Below are 17,077 nucleotides of genomic sequence, written 5' to 3'. Positions count from 1 at the left end.
TTTTTTGGAATCGTTGTGCAACCCTTCTAGATTTTCTTAAAACAAGTAAAAGTGCGTAGCAGTTGATCAATTAGAAATGACTTTTCAAAACAGGACAATAACGTAAGCTAGAACAAAAACTAACGTTTAAATCTGCCCAAAAATTACTTCGAAAGAGAACTAAAATGATTAAACTCTGCCAAAAATCACAAAACTTCAAACCTCAACAACTGTTTGAAAAAGACGATGTTTGTAATACCCTACTATTAAAATGCTCGTCTCCGCTCGAAGAGATTTCTGTTGATATCATTTTTGATGTTTATATCGATCAGCAGATATATCAGATTAAAAAAATAATTTAATACCTTATATACTTTACCAAAAGGTATATTAAAGGGATGGGTATATAGTAGCCAAACCCACACACACACACACACACACACACACACAAACACACACACACACACATGCACACGCACAACACACACACACACGCACACACACACACACACACACACACACACACTAAATGGGGTGGGAACATGAGCAAAACCAAAACATTTGTTACGAAAATTGGAAGGAATCCCTATTTTTCTTTTTTATCGTAATATTTAATTGAAGTAGCTTCCCGGGTCGAGAAAAAAATTGGAAAAATATGTAAGATAAGCGGTGAAAAGTTGTTATTTTCCACCGCAATTTTTGTGCATAATTTTGCGTGAAATACGGTGAATATGAACAAAAAGTAACAATTCACCGCTTGCTACAAATTACCTGCCTTACAGGGGTTCGAACCTCTCACCTCCTGCATGTCAGCGACTTTTTCTTCCGCTGCGCCACCTCTCCCTAAATTGTTGCAATTATATATTTTAGCGGTGAAATGTGGTGATTTTTTTGTAAGTTCACCACTTACTCTAGTGGTGAAATTACATATTTTCACCGCCGAGAAAAAAGTGTCAAAAAGATGTAAGATGGGGGAAGGGTACTTTTAGTGGGGTTAAATGTATCATTTCCTCCCTTACTCCCCATTGCCCCCTTATCTTACCACCTAAAATTGCCTCTATAATCTTATTTTTTTACACTTTTTCTAAGAGGTGAGTTTATGTAATTTCACCACTAAGTTAAGCGGTGGATTTATGTAATTTCATCGCATTCACCTCTTATCTTACATAATTGGGACACTTTTTTTCAAAGCGCTGAATTTATGTAATTTCACTGCTAAATTCAGTGGTGAAACTATGTAATTTTACCGCTACCAGGCGATAGTTTTTTTCACCTCATTCACCGCTGGATTTATGTAATTTCACCGCATTCACCGCTTATCTTTAAAATTTCCCGCATTCACCGCTTATCTTACATATATTTGCGTTGAACGGCGGTGACACCTCGACCCGGGTTTGACAGATTTCTTGGCGTGAAAACAAAATCAAAATTGCTTATGCTGTCGTTTACGTTGTAACGTACTATATATAAAGACAATTTTTGGGATCTTTTCTGCTAGCGCCCCCCAGGCTTATATAGCCGTTAAATTTAAACCCCGCAAAATCTAAGTTTTCGCGAATTGTGAGAGCAATATTTGCATTTCATTGAAACAAGAGTGTCTAGGTAGATTGAAGGCACTTTTAGAATAGTTTCCTTAAGAAGTTTTAAAAAATCAAGCCCTTATTGTAGCCGATAAGACCAAAAATGATCTAATACAGAAATTTTATTGATGCTTAGGTTATATGCAACAAATTTTGGTGGAATACGTAATACTTTCAAATCATAGCTGTGATAGCTTTTAGTAAATGCATATTGCTCATATATGTTCACGTATAAGATTACGTAGCTTTAACAATATGTTTACACATTTATAAATGCCTAACTAAGCGGGGGGGGGGGGGGGGGCGCTAGCAGAAAAGATCCGCAATTTTTGTAACTGGAGGGTATAAAAAACAATTGGGGCGAAACATAATAGATCAATATTTTTTATACATTGGAAGCTAAAATTTGTGAGACAATCTATTTTGTCAACTATGTGAGAAAATCTATATTGCGCAAAATTTTGATTCAATACAATCACTATACATTTATAGCGAGCAGTGTTTCTGTAACTCACTTTTGTCAAAACTCACAATTCCGATGTTCCCTCTAAGAAAGCTCTATTTCTAATTGTTCAAATTCGGGTCTTTCGTAAATTCCTGACGGGAAACGGGCTGTTAAAACAAAAGAAAGTAGTCAAATTTGCTTCATGAACAATATTTTGTGTTTAATTATACATCTGAAATTAATTCAATTCATTTCGAATTCCATAATAGAAATTGTCAAATATTACAATTTAACTTGTCCCTTTATTCAACATTAATGCTAATACATACTTTTTTGTTTTAGTGTGATATCGTATTATTAACTATTGTTCTTGTACTTTACTCGGTAATGTATCATCTATAGCTTCATACTGTTTCATATCGCAGACTGTTCGGATTTTGTAAAGATTTTTGTAAGGTAAACCGAGCCCTGCTAGCTCAGTCGGTAGAGCGTTGGACTTTTAATCCAACGGTCAAGGGTTCGAGTCCCTTGTGGGGCGTATCTTTTGTCATATATATTTCTCCTTATTTACTTTTATATTTCTTTTCACTTCCCCGTGAAGTAGAAATATTTACTTTATCTCTCTTTTATATTTGAAGAAATGATTACAGAATAAATCCCATTTTGTAATTATTCGACGACGTATTAAAATGAATGTCTGTGACCGTCTTTTATCGGTGTCTTTCCCAACTTTTTCTTTCAAGAATCTTGCAAGATAAACTTTTCGCCTCGACCAGTGTCCGCAATAATTTGGATATTTTCTGTTTGTGTGTGATTCTGGGGATTGCAACTAATAAACAACTACTAAACTGAGGGGGGACACAACCCAGGTTTAGACCTCGACTTATGAAAAGACTTAAACGGTTAAAGTTTAAACGGTCAAGATCCAAAAATTTTAGGGCCAACAATAACAATAATTTATTCTTTTTTTTTGCAGATTGACCTGGTCCAATCCGGAATCCAGTCGACAATCCTGGTGAGAGACAAGGAGACCCCGACTGACATCCACGTCAACTTCGACCCAGAGATCTTCACTCTGATAAGAGAAGCAGACTTGATGCTGAAGATGGACCTGGAAGTGCCAGAGAAGGCTCAGATGCTGTTGCGCAAACAGTACTACTATCTGGATCTCTTCACACAAGTGGAGAACATGCTTACCAGGAACAATGAGCTCAGGTTGGATTTATGCTCCTTGCTTTTTGAATTTGTACCAAGATGTAGGTTACTATCCAGTTTGGGGTCTCAGGCCGAAACGACCTCCACCCAGACTCCACCCAGACAGTTGTCCACTAGGGGCGAGACGAGATTATTAACTTATCAGAACTTGCAACCTTCTTGCAAAAGACGGTTAACTTGTAAGTTTCAGACAAAACTGAAAAACGCATTTAACTTTCGTGCGTTCAAAAGGTACTCCAGATAAATAATTTTTCTCACTGCGCTCGAATATTGTGTGATCAAGGTAGCTTTGCTCTGGATTCTGAACTTGGGTAATGTGTTAAGGTTGATTGAATGAATAAAGGTAGCCCGAAGCTGTGAAAACTTGCGGTCATGAAATGTTTGAGAATTCAACTTTTGGAAATCGCTCTCGAAAATACCAAATCGCTCTCGAACGAAGTCTGAGGAAATTATGTAGACGAATTATGTATAGAAATTATTAAACGTGCGTGTATTTTTGTTTTTATGCCAAAAAATTTCTCGACCGTTTCGATTCCTTAGCTAAATCATTATAACTAATTCGTTTGCTCGCTTGGGCAATTTAAGTTGGCTTTTCGTCATCGAGAGCGGGATTGAGAAGGAAGATATGTTTTAACGGGCAATCTTGGACCGCCATTCCCCACATTTTTCCCCACTCCAACTTATATCCTCGCCCGCTCAAGTTATCTTCCCTCTCTTTAAGCCGACCGCAACCAACGCTAACATCTTGCATGTCAATTCGCAGCAATTTGTCCGACGGTAGGCGGTTTTGTTCGCTTTTGTATAAAATAAAGGAAGCTCATTTAAGTCCACAATTCTTTGACATATACTTTCTTAGCTTACAAGAGATTTTAATGACAAATTATATATCAGTTTTTCCCTTGTTAAATTTTTCGACTTGTATCCCAAATTATCCCTGTTCACTGTTTTCGGTCACTGACACAGGTTGTAATGAACTCATAAAGAACTTGACTTTTGAGCAGTCAGAACCATAATTGGAATATAGAACGTGCAAAATGAGTAACATCAAGATAACACACCAAGACAATACGAATTGATGATTAACAACTTTAAGCAGAGTTATAGATGTAGTTGATGACATGGCGCACCAACGTTAGAAGGCACGAACCCTTGACTACAGCCTGCCAACACTCGAAGCTAAGTCCAAAGCCATAGCACCCCCATCAATTTTTTTTCGAATATTGTTCTAACACCCCGCCGTTTTTTTTACGGACAGTACCCCCACCCAGGCAGTGGAGGTACCCCAGCCAAGTTTCGGTCTACCCAACCCACCCTCAGAGGTCAAACCCCGTGGTTTACGGACGGCACCCCCCACCCAGGGAGCGGAGGAATCCCAGCCAAGTTTCGGTCTACCCAACCCACCCTCAGAGGTCGAACCCCGAGGTTTACGGACGGCACCCCCCAACCAGGGAGCGGAGGAATCCCAGCCAAGTTTTGGTCTACCCAACCCACCCTCAGCGGTCGAACCCCGTGGTTTACGGACGGCACCCCCAACCCAGGGAGCGGAGGAATCCAGCCAAGTTTCGGTCTACCCAACCCACCCTCAGAGGTCGAACCCCGTGGTTTACACACGGCACCCCCCAACCAGGGAGCGGAGGAATCCCAGCCAAGTCTCGGTCTACCCAACCCACCCTCAGAGTTTGAACCCCGTGGTTTACAGACGGCATCCCCCACCCAGGGAGCGGAGGAACCCCAGCCAACTTTCGGTCTACCAAGCCCACCCTCAGAGGTCGAACCCAGTGTTTTACGGACAACACCCCCAACTAGGGAATGGAGGAACCCCAGCAAAGTTTTGGTCTACCCAGCCCAACATCAGAGGTTAAACCCCGTGGTTTTTCGGACGACACCCCCAACCAGGCAGTGGAGGCGCCCCAACCAAAGTTGAGTCTACCCAAACCACCCTTCTCCGGTCACTCGGCAATTCCACCCGCAAGCGGCATTCCCCAGCCTAGTTTTTCCTGGCCAACCAGGATTCCCTACCAGCAGCTACCAACCTGTAGCAGCATTCTGCAGCAGTTTTCCTGGCTAACCAGGTTTCTCAGCAGCAGCAAGCAACAACAAGCGTCTTTCCTCAGCCTTATTTTTCCTGGCCAACCAGGCTTCCCCACCAGCATCTACCAACCTGCAACAGCCATCTGCAGAAGTTTCATGGCTAACCAGGGTTCCCAGCAGCAGCAAGCAACGACAAGCGTCTTTCCTCAGCCTTGTTTTTCCTGGCCAACCAGGCTTCCCCACCAGCATCTACCAACCTGCAACATCCATCTGCAGAAGTTTCATGGCTAACCAGGGTTCCCAGCAGCAGCAAGCAACGACAAGCGTCTTTCCTCAGCCTTGTTTTTCCTGGCCAACCAGGCTTCCCCACCAGCATCTACCAACCTGCAACAGCCATCTGCAGAAGTTTCCTGGCCAACCAGGCTTCCCCACCAGCATCTACCAACCAGCAGCAGCAATCTGCAGCAGTTTTCCTGGTTAACCAGGGTTCTCAGCAGCAGCAAGCAACGACAAGCGTCTTTCCCCAGCCTAGTTTTTCCTGGCCAAACAGGATTCCCCACCAGCATCTACCAACCAGCAGCAGCAATCTGCAGAAGTTTTCCTGGCTAACCAGGGTTCTCAGCAGCAGCAAGTAAGAACAAGCGTTATTCCCAGCCTAGTTTTTCCTGGCCAATCAGGATTCCCACCAATAGCTACCAGCCAGCGGCAGCAATCTGCAGAAGTTTTCCTGGCTAACCAGGGTTCCCAGCAGCAGCAAGCAAGAACAAGCGTTATTCCCCAGCCGAGTTTTTCCTGGCCAAACAGGATTCCCCAGCAGCAGCTACCAACCAGCAGCAGCAATCCACAGAAGTTTTCCTGGCTAGCCAGGGTTCCCAGCAGCAGTAAGCAACGACAAGCGTCTTTCCCCAGCCTTGTTTTCCTGGCCAACCAGGATTCCCCATCAGCAGCTACAAACCAACAGCAGTTTTGTGCAGCAGTTTTACTGGAGTACCAGGGTTCCCAGCAGCAGAAAGCAACGGCAAGCGTCATTCCCCAGCCTTGTTTTTCCTGGCCAACCGGGATTCCTCACCAGCAGCCACCAGCCCATAGCAGCATTCTGCAGCAGTTTTCCTGGCTAACTAGGAGTTCCAACAGCAGCAACCCAAATCCACTTCACCTGAGCACCCAGAACCTTTCCTCTACATCATAACTCACTTATTGTCTCGACGTCCACTGATTGTATGTGACATGCGATATCATCTTTTCAAGTCTCCGAAAACGAAGTTCATATTGATCACAGATTCACAGGGAAGACATTTCGAATCTGGAAACCTGAAAACATTATCTCTTCCCGGCGCAACCATCAACGACGTATATAACTTTGTTCCCCTATCAGTCAGTACTGTAAAATTATACTGTTTTTTGGCGGTAACGACTTGTATAACAATTGCAAACCTTCAGACAAAACACCAATTGACATCGCAAATCAGTTGCTTGAACTCGCAAATTTAATGACCGAAAGAACCAAAGAAGTATACCTCATAGGAATACCAGAACGAAACGAAAACAAGCAGCGATCAGCAGCCGTTAACGAAATCCTCGAGAAAGTGTCCCACAGAACTCGTAGTCACAAACCCTCAGTCAACTGGAAATATAGAGGAATCAGTCAGCATATATCAGGCGCTAAATACTTCAATCCTAAAGATCATCTTCACCTTAAAGAATGTGGTCGCTCAAACCTTCATCACCTTATCAAACAAAAGATTCTGTACTAGGATTATAACGTAATGTTGAATAACAGTGGTCACAGCAAAATTTACGAGTGTAAACGGAATTCATGTACGTGCATCTGCTCAACCTGGTAGTTTCTACTTCAACTTAAATTTCACAAATCCTCTTTACCTTAAATGTTCAGCTGGCTCTGTGAGTAGCCTCTTGAACTACTGGTGAGATAACAGATTATTTGCGAAAACATCTCTACTAGCTGTCCCCAGGTTCCGTGAGGTGCCATTGGTCAGCTGGTAGAGACAGCATTGTCTTCTAACTGTCCCCAGGTTCCGTGAGGTGCCACCGGTCAGTTAGCAAGACAAATCTCCCCAAGTCAAAAGACCTCTTACATATTCAACGTAGTAATTCAGATTTCTTGTGACCAAATACCAACATCAAATCGTCCGCAAGAAATTACAATAGACCACCACAGCCTCAATTCTTTTTAGCATACGTAAAAAGAAAAATTTTAACTACAGAGTTCTATAAAGAAAAGTTCACCATGCCTGCCAAAACCGTTGAAAGTCAGCGTAGTTTTCACAAATATTGCGTTTCGAGCATAAGCGATCTGATCGAAGACATTTCAACTGATGAGAATCTGCCATACAACGAGTTCATAGAAGGAGAAAAGGAAGTTCAGCAGTTACTATCTGAGCTAGAAAAGACTAATGAGTTTCTCCTACTCAATCTAGACAAATCACAACATTGTCAGTTTTTAGATGAGACAGTAGCAGTTAAACGCGACTCCCGCATTAAATTTAACTTGGTTCGGAGAAAATTAAAAGTCAGTTCTGATCTTGTCAACAATTCAACGGATACACAAACAAGATTACCAACAAACCTCCAACAACAAACACTACAAAACGAATCAGAACACAGAGAGATTCCGTAGGAAACTTTATCAGCTTCAACAGGTATAACACTTAGTTCCAATCAACCGGCAACGTTTCAAAATACAGAAACATCAAATTTTTCCTTCCATGCATCAGCCACAAGAAATTTGTTTGACCAAACTACGTTGCCACAACATCAAGCCTCATTTGGTCTGGCAAATTGTCAGGATCACACTCATAGGCAACAATTTATCACTACCCCGATCTCATCAGGAACTCTCCCGACACTAAAACTTGACACCTTTAATGGCAATCCCCTCACTTGGACAGATTGGATACAGTTATTCGAGTCTGTCATTGACTCGAGGCCACTTAGCACTACAGAAAAGATGACGCACTTACAATCACTTCTCACGGGACAAACAAAGAGCTTAGTTAAAGGCTACGGTTGCAATGGTCAATGCTCTAGCCGACCTGAAGAAAAAGTATGGTAAGTCTAACGTCATCGTAAATGCGTACTTAGAAAAACTTGCATCGTTTCCAACTTCGTCAGCCCGGCGACCCAAAAGTTTGGACAATTTTAGTATATTTATAAACGACTTGGTGAATACTTTTAAACGCCTGGAATACGAACACGACCTCAAATCAACGATGAATACCCAAGTTGCAATACAGAAATTACCTTATAGCCAACTAGTTGACTGGAGCAAACATTGTGCACAACATCAGATTGAATCTCCCTCCTTAGAGCAGTTCGCCGAATGGCTCTCTTTGACAGCTCAAACCTTCGAGAATTTAGAACCGTTTTCTCGAAACAAGCTGGGCAAAAATGACTCAACAAATCCGCGGAGCAATCTTTCACAATATGGGAACAATCACCTAGATATGATCAAAACCAAATTCAAGGAACATCAAGATATGTATCCACGCAAGACAAGATTTCCGACATGCAGGCAACTTCAAAATTTAACAGAGAACGTAGTCAACATCAAAGGCAGTTCAAGAATTCTAGAAATCAGCAGAAACAATTAGAAGACCAAAACGTTCCTCAAACCAGCAGAGCTTCAAAGTGTCTGTTCGAGGACGGCAACCGCAGAATATACATGTGCGAAAAATTTAAAAACATGTCTGTTAAGCAGCGTAGGGACGCCATCTATCAACTCAAAGCCTGTTTCAATTGACTGAAAATGGTCACTCTTCAAAGGAGTTCGCTTCTACGCAGAGTTGCAGAAGTTGTAACAAACGTCATCATACACACTTACACGATGAGTCTAGCCAGTCAGCGAACTCAACACATTGCAGTACCGCTGGATCATCAGAACGTCCTTCACTCCTTCAGATACTCCCCGTAACACTCTCAAGGGATGGTAAGTCAGTAAACACGTACGCCTTTCTGGACAATGGAAGCATCGTATCAATGATGTTAACGAAAACTGCTTCCGCGCTTGGAATCGTTCTTGACGAAAAAACCCAACACACAGAATTGCACAAAGGAATCCATGGAACAAAAATTGTGTCATTCACCAACGTTAACCTTTCGATTAAAGGAATGAGTTCTAATCAAACTTTTGATATAGAAGACGTTCAGGTTTCGGCCGACATAGAGTTTTCCCAATATAATTTAGAATGGATTCGAAAAGTGTGTCAGGAGTTTGATCACATGAAACATACTTCATACCCCGACGTTGGCATCAATCAAATCTCTATTTTGATTGGATGCGACAATTTTGATCTCATTGCACCTAGAGAGATTCACTATGGTCCTCCAAATACCGCAAGAGCTATTCAAACAGAACTTGGATGGACTGCGTCAGGGAAAACTGATCTGCCTTCAGCAGTAACATGCCAGTCTCAAATTGTCAAAAGTGAGTCTACACAGTGCTGCGAAATTGACGACACACTGTATAACGAAGTACTCAACTGGTACAAAGTTGAAAAATTGGCGTCCAATAAGGACGTCACAAAATCAGAGACCGATAAACGCGCATCAGACATTTTGGAATCTACTGTAGAGTTCAAGGAAGGACGATACCATGTTGGGCTTTTATGGAAAAACAAACCCGACCTGCCAAATAACTTCACTTTAGCCTACAAACAATTCAACGCCCTAGTTAAGCGACCAGAAAGAGACCCGGAATTGTTAGAGAAATACACAAAAATAATCGACGAAGATCTGAAAAAGAATTACATTGAAGAGGTTCCCTTAGGTAAAACGACTCCAAACATTTGGCACATTCCGCATCACCCTGCCATAAACCCTAACAAAGCAAAAATAAGAAAAGGTTTGAACGCAGCATCAAAATATCATGGTGTATCATTAAATAATCAACTCATGCCAGGGCCTGACTTGATGCAAAACTTGACCGGTGTTATCTGCAGGTTCAGGCAGAAAAAAGTTGCTATATCTGCTGACATTGAAGGCATGTTTATGCAAGTAGGTGTTCGACCACAGGACCAAAAGTTTTTAAGATTTCTGTGGAAGAAAGGCGAAAAGATAATTTGCTTCCAATTTAGAAGGCAACTTTTTGGAGCAAGATGTTCACCGACATGTTGTAACTTTGCCTTGCAACGAACAGCGGAGGACAACTGTCAGCAGTACCCTTCAGCAGCCAAGGCAGTCTTACGTTCCTTTTACATGGATGGCCTGTATCACGCTACAGACACAGTCGAAGAAGCAATTTCCATTTCAAAAGATATGAAAAATTTACTTTTGCTAGGTGGTTTCAATTTAACCAAGTGGTCCTCCAATTCACTTGAAACAATGAAGTCAACCCCTAAAGAAGACCAGAATCCTAACGATACAAAGGAGTCTACCATTCTACGGCCTATTCCAAAATTCGGAGAAACAGACGAACAGACATCAACAATTGATACCGAGAGAGTATTAGGAATACAGTGGTCTGTGTCCAGAGACTCTTTCGTTATAAACAGCAAAACATTTTAAAAAGTGGATCTAGAGAACCCCACCCAGAGAAAGATTTTGAAGAGTATTTCATCTATCTTTGACCCAATTGGGTTTATTGCGCCCTTCACAGTGCGGTTAAGAACAATCATGCAGGACGTCTGGCGTTTAGGAAAACAATGGGACAACCTTTTACCTACCAGTTTTGATGCAACCCTGAAGTCTCTTACGACAGAAATCAGAAACATTTCCAGCATCCAAATACCACGATTTCAGTTCGAGGAGAAAAAGACACCTAAAGAATCAACTCTTCATATCTTTTGCGACGCTTCTCTAACAGCAATGTGTGCCGTAGCATATTTAAAAACAGAGTATACAGATTCAACTTGTTCAATCAATTTTATAATGGGAAAAGCAAAAGTTGCCCCAATTCGACAGCAAAGCATAACTAAACTAGAACTGGCAGCAGCTGTTATCGGAGTTAGGGTAGCCTTCTTCATAAAGCAACAGCTCGATGTAACAATTAGCAAAACGACATTTTGAGCGGATAGCGCAACGACCCTACAATGGATTTACAACTCCAAAGAAAGACACGAAATGTATGTAGCAAACAGAGTTGCAGAAATTCTTGAAACAACTTCACCATCAGACTGGCATCATGTTCCAGGTGTCTTGAATCCAGCTGACGACGGAACAAGGGGGTTGAAATTAAACGAGTTCAAACTGGATTGTCGTTGGTTTAACGGGCCACTTTTCTTGAAACATGACCCAACAAATTGGCCTCCGACAAAAGTGCCAAATTACCCTTTAGCAGCTTCAATGACTCTCTCGAGGGCAAACCAGCCACTCATCGACCCAAAACGGTTCTCAAGCTTTGAAAAATATAAACCGGTTCTCGCATTTGTAAATTTGTTTATCAGCAAACTCAAAACTACAACGAAGAGTTTCCACTTGACCATAAAGACAGTCAAGATGAGCAAAATTTATCTACTGAGGCAATCTCAAGAACTCTCATTTGAGGAAGAGCTAGATTGTCTTCGCAAAGACCAAAACGTTCCAGCACACTCAAAAATAAAAAAATTCTTGCCCTTCATTTCCGACGACGGAGTTAGAAGAGCTAATGGACGTCTTCCCAATGCAAATCAACTGGAAGAAAACTTACAAACCCCAGTAATCCTAAGTGGCAAAGAACATATAACTTTTCTTATGCTTAGAGATATTCACAACCACAATGGACATACAGGTCTCGGCCATTGCCGTTTCAATGTTCAACAGTCCTTTATTGTAATCAGCCTTCGCTCCACCTTACGAACAATAATCAACCGATGTTTCGATTGCCGTCGACAAAAAGCAGTAGCACTGCAACCTCAAATGGCACCCCTGCCAGACTTTAGAATTCCAAATACTGAAAACTTTATTTTTCAAAATACGGGTGTAGATTTCTTTGGTCCTTTCGCTTTAAAGGCCAGCGACAACTTGTATCCAAAACGATACGCTTGCATCTTCACTTGCCTTACCACAAGAGCCGTTCATCTAAAACCAGCTTACCATTTAAGCACTGATTCCTTTATTCAAGCGATACTGAGGTTTACTGCCCGTCGAGGAAATCCCCACCTCATTGTCTCTGATAATGGTAGAAATTTCGTTGGCGCTTCTCGTGAACTCATAACAAAAGTAAACCATTTCGACCACCAGGAAATTAGTGACCGATTACTCAAAGAGACGATCGAATGGAAGTTCATCCCACCATACGCATCCCACTTCGGAGGAGCATGGGAAAGACTCGTGCAGTCCTCAAAACGAATTCTCTACTCAGTGATTGGCTCTCAAATGTTGACCGAAGAAACATTTCACTCGTTCCTAACTCAAGTCGAAGAAATCCTGAACAGCAGGCCTTTGACTTACGTCCCAGACAACAGTTTGTCTTATCAACCAATCACGCCTAATCATTATCTTATCGGTCGACCTCACAAACGTTTGCCGTCAATACTGTCAATCACTAAAGATTACAACAAGGACTGGAAAAGATGTATTACCCTTTCACATCAATTTTGGACACGACTCCTGCGCGAGTTCATACCCAAAATGGCTAGGAGACCCAAATGGATAAAAGATCAGAAGCCTCTCGAAGTTGGTAGCCTTGTTTGGATATTGGAAGACATGACTCCACGAGGTATTTGGCCCGTCGGTATTGTGGAAAAATTTTCTCACAGCAATGATGGAAAAGTTAGATCATGCGAAATCAGAACTGGGTTCGGGAAACAAACAAGACCAGTAAACAAATTGGCACTAGTAATTGACGACTAGGAAACGGATCACAACGTCGAAACAGGACACAAATTTAATGAACAGTAACCACATTCACAACTTTTAACAAATCATTAACCCTTTAGGTTTTGACTACAACGCCAAAACGAGGGGGACTGTAATGAACTCATAAAGAACTTGACTTTTGAGCAGTCAGAACCATAATTTGAATATAGAACTTGCAAAATGAGTAACACCAAGATAACACACCAAGACAATATGAATTGATGATTAACAACTTTAAGCAGAGTTATAGATGTAGTTGATGACACAGGTCCTTCAGGCTCAAAAGGTTTGCATTTGGTGTTTTTTGCGCGTAACGTTTGGCAGCATAGTTTGTTAGGTCATCTTCACTGTTCACTAAAACAGGTTTATTTGTTGCATATTCTACTCTGGCCAAAATCTAACAATGAATTGTTTACAGAACCGCAGATCCCAAATGGTCATTTACGTGGTCTAAATATTTGTTTTAATATATCAAATATGATCCGAAAGAACGCCATATTATTTAACAGACCTCGTGCCGGAACTTGTTATTATGAAACAACTTAGGGGAGAACCCAATTCCTTATACAGATTTTCACTGCAAATAAATTTGGAATGGAGATAACTTTAAAATTAATCAAATATAGCAACTTAGTTTTTTTTTGTTTCAGAGGACGCATTCCACCCATCTTGAAGAACTTGTACGCACCCCACTTAGCAGCCATAGACAGGGCCATCCAGCCTGGATTTATCAAACTCACCTGGACATCTGTCAATGTACAAGAGTACCTCAAGAAAGTACACGCTCAGTTAGGTAAGAAAACTTTGAAACTGCATTTGAGAAGAGCTGTCAAAAACGATCAAATCTTTGTGGGAAATGAACGTTTTCGGCCGTTAATGTTAGGAAATGTTTGTCAACAATCGCCAAATTACCGATAACAAACGGCATGTTTTAGTTCCAGAAAACAAAAAAAAATGTTCCAAGCCGGTCGAAAATGGTTATAGACGGTCCGAAAATATAACGGCTTCGGATGCTTTAAAATCATCCGTCAAAAAGAGCTGTTTTTTGTTTTTTTTTAAATATAAATCAAATGAAAAACTGAACTCACAAAATAATCTCTGCAAAACTCAGATAGCGGAGAAAAGAAACTATTTAGATCATTCATGGATCAAAATAAAATGTTCCATTTTGTTCGATCAATTTATCATACCGCCCGCTCATGATATAAGACTTTTGTTAATTTTGTTTTGAAGTTGGCGTTGGTTAACTTCAAACACGACGTCTAACCTCATTATGTAAGCCGATTCAATCTGAAGAAAGAGGAAGAAAGAACAACTAGACGTCAAATATATATGACTAAAATAGGGGAGATTTTCCGTTTGTGCGTATTATTCGCAATTATTTACTATGTAATGACACGTGCTCTTTAACTGGGGGAGGGATGTTTTCTGACATATTTCTGAATTTGAAGTTAAATAGTTAAATTGGGGGGGCTGAAGTAAACACACTCATGATAAATATATGAAAAGAATTAGTAAATAACAGATTCTTCACAATGAGATATTAGAGAATGATTACTGCACCGAATGTTCATTCTTCATCAATTAGCTGTTACTTTAGTCATGACCAGAAATTAAAGTTTTCTTATATTTTTGGGCAGATCAGTTGGAAACTTCATTTAAATTACAACGTATAATTTCAGGTGCCAGCATCAATTTTCAGATGAAGCTTTGTGACAATAGGAGGCTTGCACCTTGTTCATGTTCAAAACAATTTTCTTCCATGCATTCCTACTTCGTGAGAACTATTGCATGTCATAAGACATTAATAGGTTATCAAATAATGGGAGGCTTTCGACTTGTTTCCACCAACCTACTTCCGTAGGTTGTTGTCTTTGGTTAGTGACTTTTTCAGTGTCTTTTGTTCTAATAATCCTGAGCCACCAAATTGAACTAAACAGAGTGTAAGCTCCTTATATTCGGAGTTAGAGCTGACAGAAGCCAAGCCTGAAGTTGACACAATGATTTTAATTGGAATAAGAAACTCAAAAAGAAAACACACCGTCAGTCTAAGAGGGCGAGGGCGTTGAATTTTTCAGCGGCCTTTTGGTAACCAGATCTTTTTCGGGGATAATTTCAACAGTTGCTTCACAATTAAGCTTCAATTGTTTCCGCTTACCACGGCACTACATATCTGATTATATGATTAAGTGATTGTTTTATGACTTCAAAAATTTGACACTTTTGTAATTGCGTTTTTTTGGAAATTTTGTGACCACCAACATCAATTCATTAAATTGATTTCAAGCATATTTTTGCCTTTGACTCCTAATTGCGTTACTGGCTGGAGTATTCAAAAGTTTCCACAATGGCTATCGACTCATCCATGGTAAAAGTTTATCTGTATGTGAGTACGTGGGATACCTTTCGGACAATCGATTATAAATTGAGCACATAGCTGTTGATCTCGCGTTCAATTCAATTGACCTGCAAAAGTTTCATTACAAAAATTTTGTTACAAAAAATTTAACCATTGCAGGCTGCAAAATTATTTGTGATTTACAAACTTCGTGCAACATTTTAATCAGTCATTTTTTTGCGGAGAAATGCTGAAGTAATACCAATGGAAAACTTCTGCAAACTGAATCGACCCTTGAAGAGACTTGAATTTTTTTTATTACTCGAATAATAAAAGTTGTCAAAAAATTTTGACCATTTCAGTCTTTGTATATCATTTTAGACCTATATATACATTAGATATATCTTGAATTATGTGACGCATCCCCCAAAATTGATTTCAAAAATTAGTTTAAATGCAAGTTTGAGGAAAAACAACAAAACAGAGGAGGACGGTCTGATCACTTGCGTAAATCGTAGTACGTGAACCGAAGACTGCGGAATTGACTTGAAGCAGAATTGAAACATTTTAGAGAAAAAATGAACTATGAAACGCAAATGAATATATTTGTTGAAAAAATCCAATAGAAAATAACAAAAACAATGATAACTCAGAGAACAGACCGGAAAACAAAAGGCGGAGCGATAGATTCAAAATAACAATATCTGAATTTCATTCTATGAGAAACGGCCAGAGCTGCAGTTGGTTGACACTTGTTCTCCAGACCGTTTGCAATCCCAATTTTGTTTCGTCAGTGAATAGCTATAAAGAAGATGGCGCACTACTTAACAAGGAAACCACAAGTTTAGGTTTGAAATTTGTAAAATTAGTTAATATTTTTCTGTATTGCTTTCAGAAACCTTCACTTTCCCCATCAAAACTTCATCTACCTGATGGTAACCAAAGATGTTCGTTAATTGTGTTTCTAAAAAACTGTACTGGAGAAAACATATCTGATGGACGCAAAAATAAAATTATTCGAAAATTCAACGATTAGACAAAAAATGTTGCCCCAATTTATAATTTTATTTGTTACAAAAGAGAAGTTTCCATTTTAAGTTGGTTAAAATGAACCCCAAATTTTGGTCAGAAATGCAGCATCCGTAAATTCTCCCAAGCCAGCAGCAAAAACTTCCCACAAAGCTGCAAAAAGTAAACAAGAAACAGTAAAACAAAAAAGTCATCCGAAACACAAAACGACAATTAATAGCTCAGAATTGCATTGTAAGAGTCTAATAAATTCTCAAAACGATCCTAAATCTCCTGAGAGTGCAATTTAATGCAGAAATAAGTGAAAAACTCTTTTTGTCTAAAAACCATATTCAAAATAACAATATCTGAATTTCATTCTATGAGAAACGGCCAGAGCTGCGGTTGGTTGACACTTGTTCCCCAGACCGTTTGCAATCCCAATTTTGTTCCGTCAGTGAATAGCTATAAAAAAGATGGCGCGCTACTTAACAAGGAAACCACAAGTTTAGGTTTGAAATTTGTAAAATTAGTTAATATTTTTCTGTATTGCTTTGAGAAACAGTCCCATCAAACCTTCATCTACCTGATGGTAACTAAAGATGTTCGTTAATTGTGCTTCTAAAAAACAGTACTCGAGAAAACATATCTGATAGACGCAAAAATAAAATTATTCGAAAATTCAAC

At 40.2% G+C, this 17,077-nt stretch overlaps 1 protein-coding gene and 1 non-coding gene across 2 annotated transcripts in view; both read left to right on the top strand.

Moving 5' to 3' along the window:
- The window catches only part of LOC142337957 (dynein axonemal heavy chain 5-like), a 428,573-nt gene that overhangs the window by 149,562 nt on the left and 261,934 nt on the right, over window positions 1–17,077 (top strand). The window contains exons 12-13 of the mRNA XM_075387590.1: window positions 2,981–3,219; window positions 13,695–13,837. Of these exons, the coding sequence (XP_075243705.1) occupies window positions 2,981–3,219; window positions 13,695–13,837 (382 nt within the window). The remainder of the gene's footprint in view (window positions 1–2,980; window positions 3,220–13,694; window positions 13,838–17,077) is intronic.
- Window positions 2,470–2,542, top strand: Trnak-uuu (transfer RNA lysine (anticodon UUU)). Its single transcript has one exon. It is a non-coding gene; the product is annotated as a tRNA-Lys (tRNA).

Source organism: Convolutriloba macropyga, chromosome 4 (genome assembly GCF_964194025.1).
Source record: "Convolutriloba macropyga chromosome 4, txConMacr16.3, whole genome shotgun sequence".
Classification (NCBI taxonomy): domain Eukaryota; kingdom Metazoa; phylum Xenacoelomorpha; order Acoela; family Convolutidae; genus Convolutriloba; species Convolutriloba macropyga.
The sequence above is the reverse complement of the archived record's forward strand: the minus strand, read 5'-3'. Positions and strand labels throughout refer to the sequence as shown.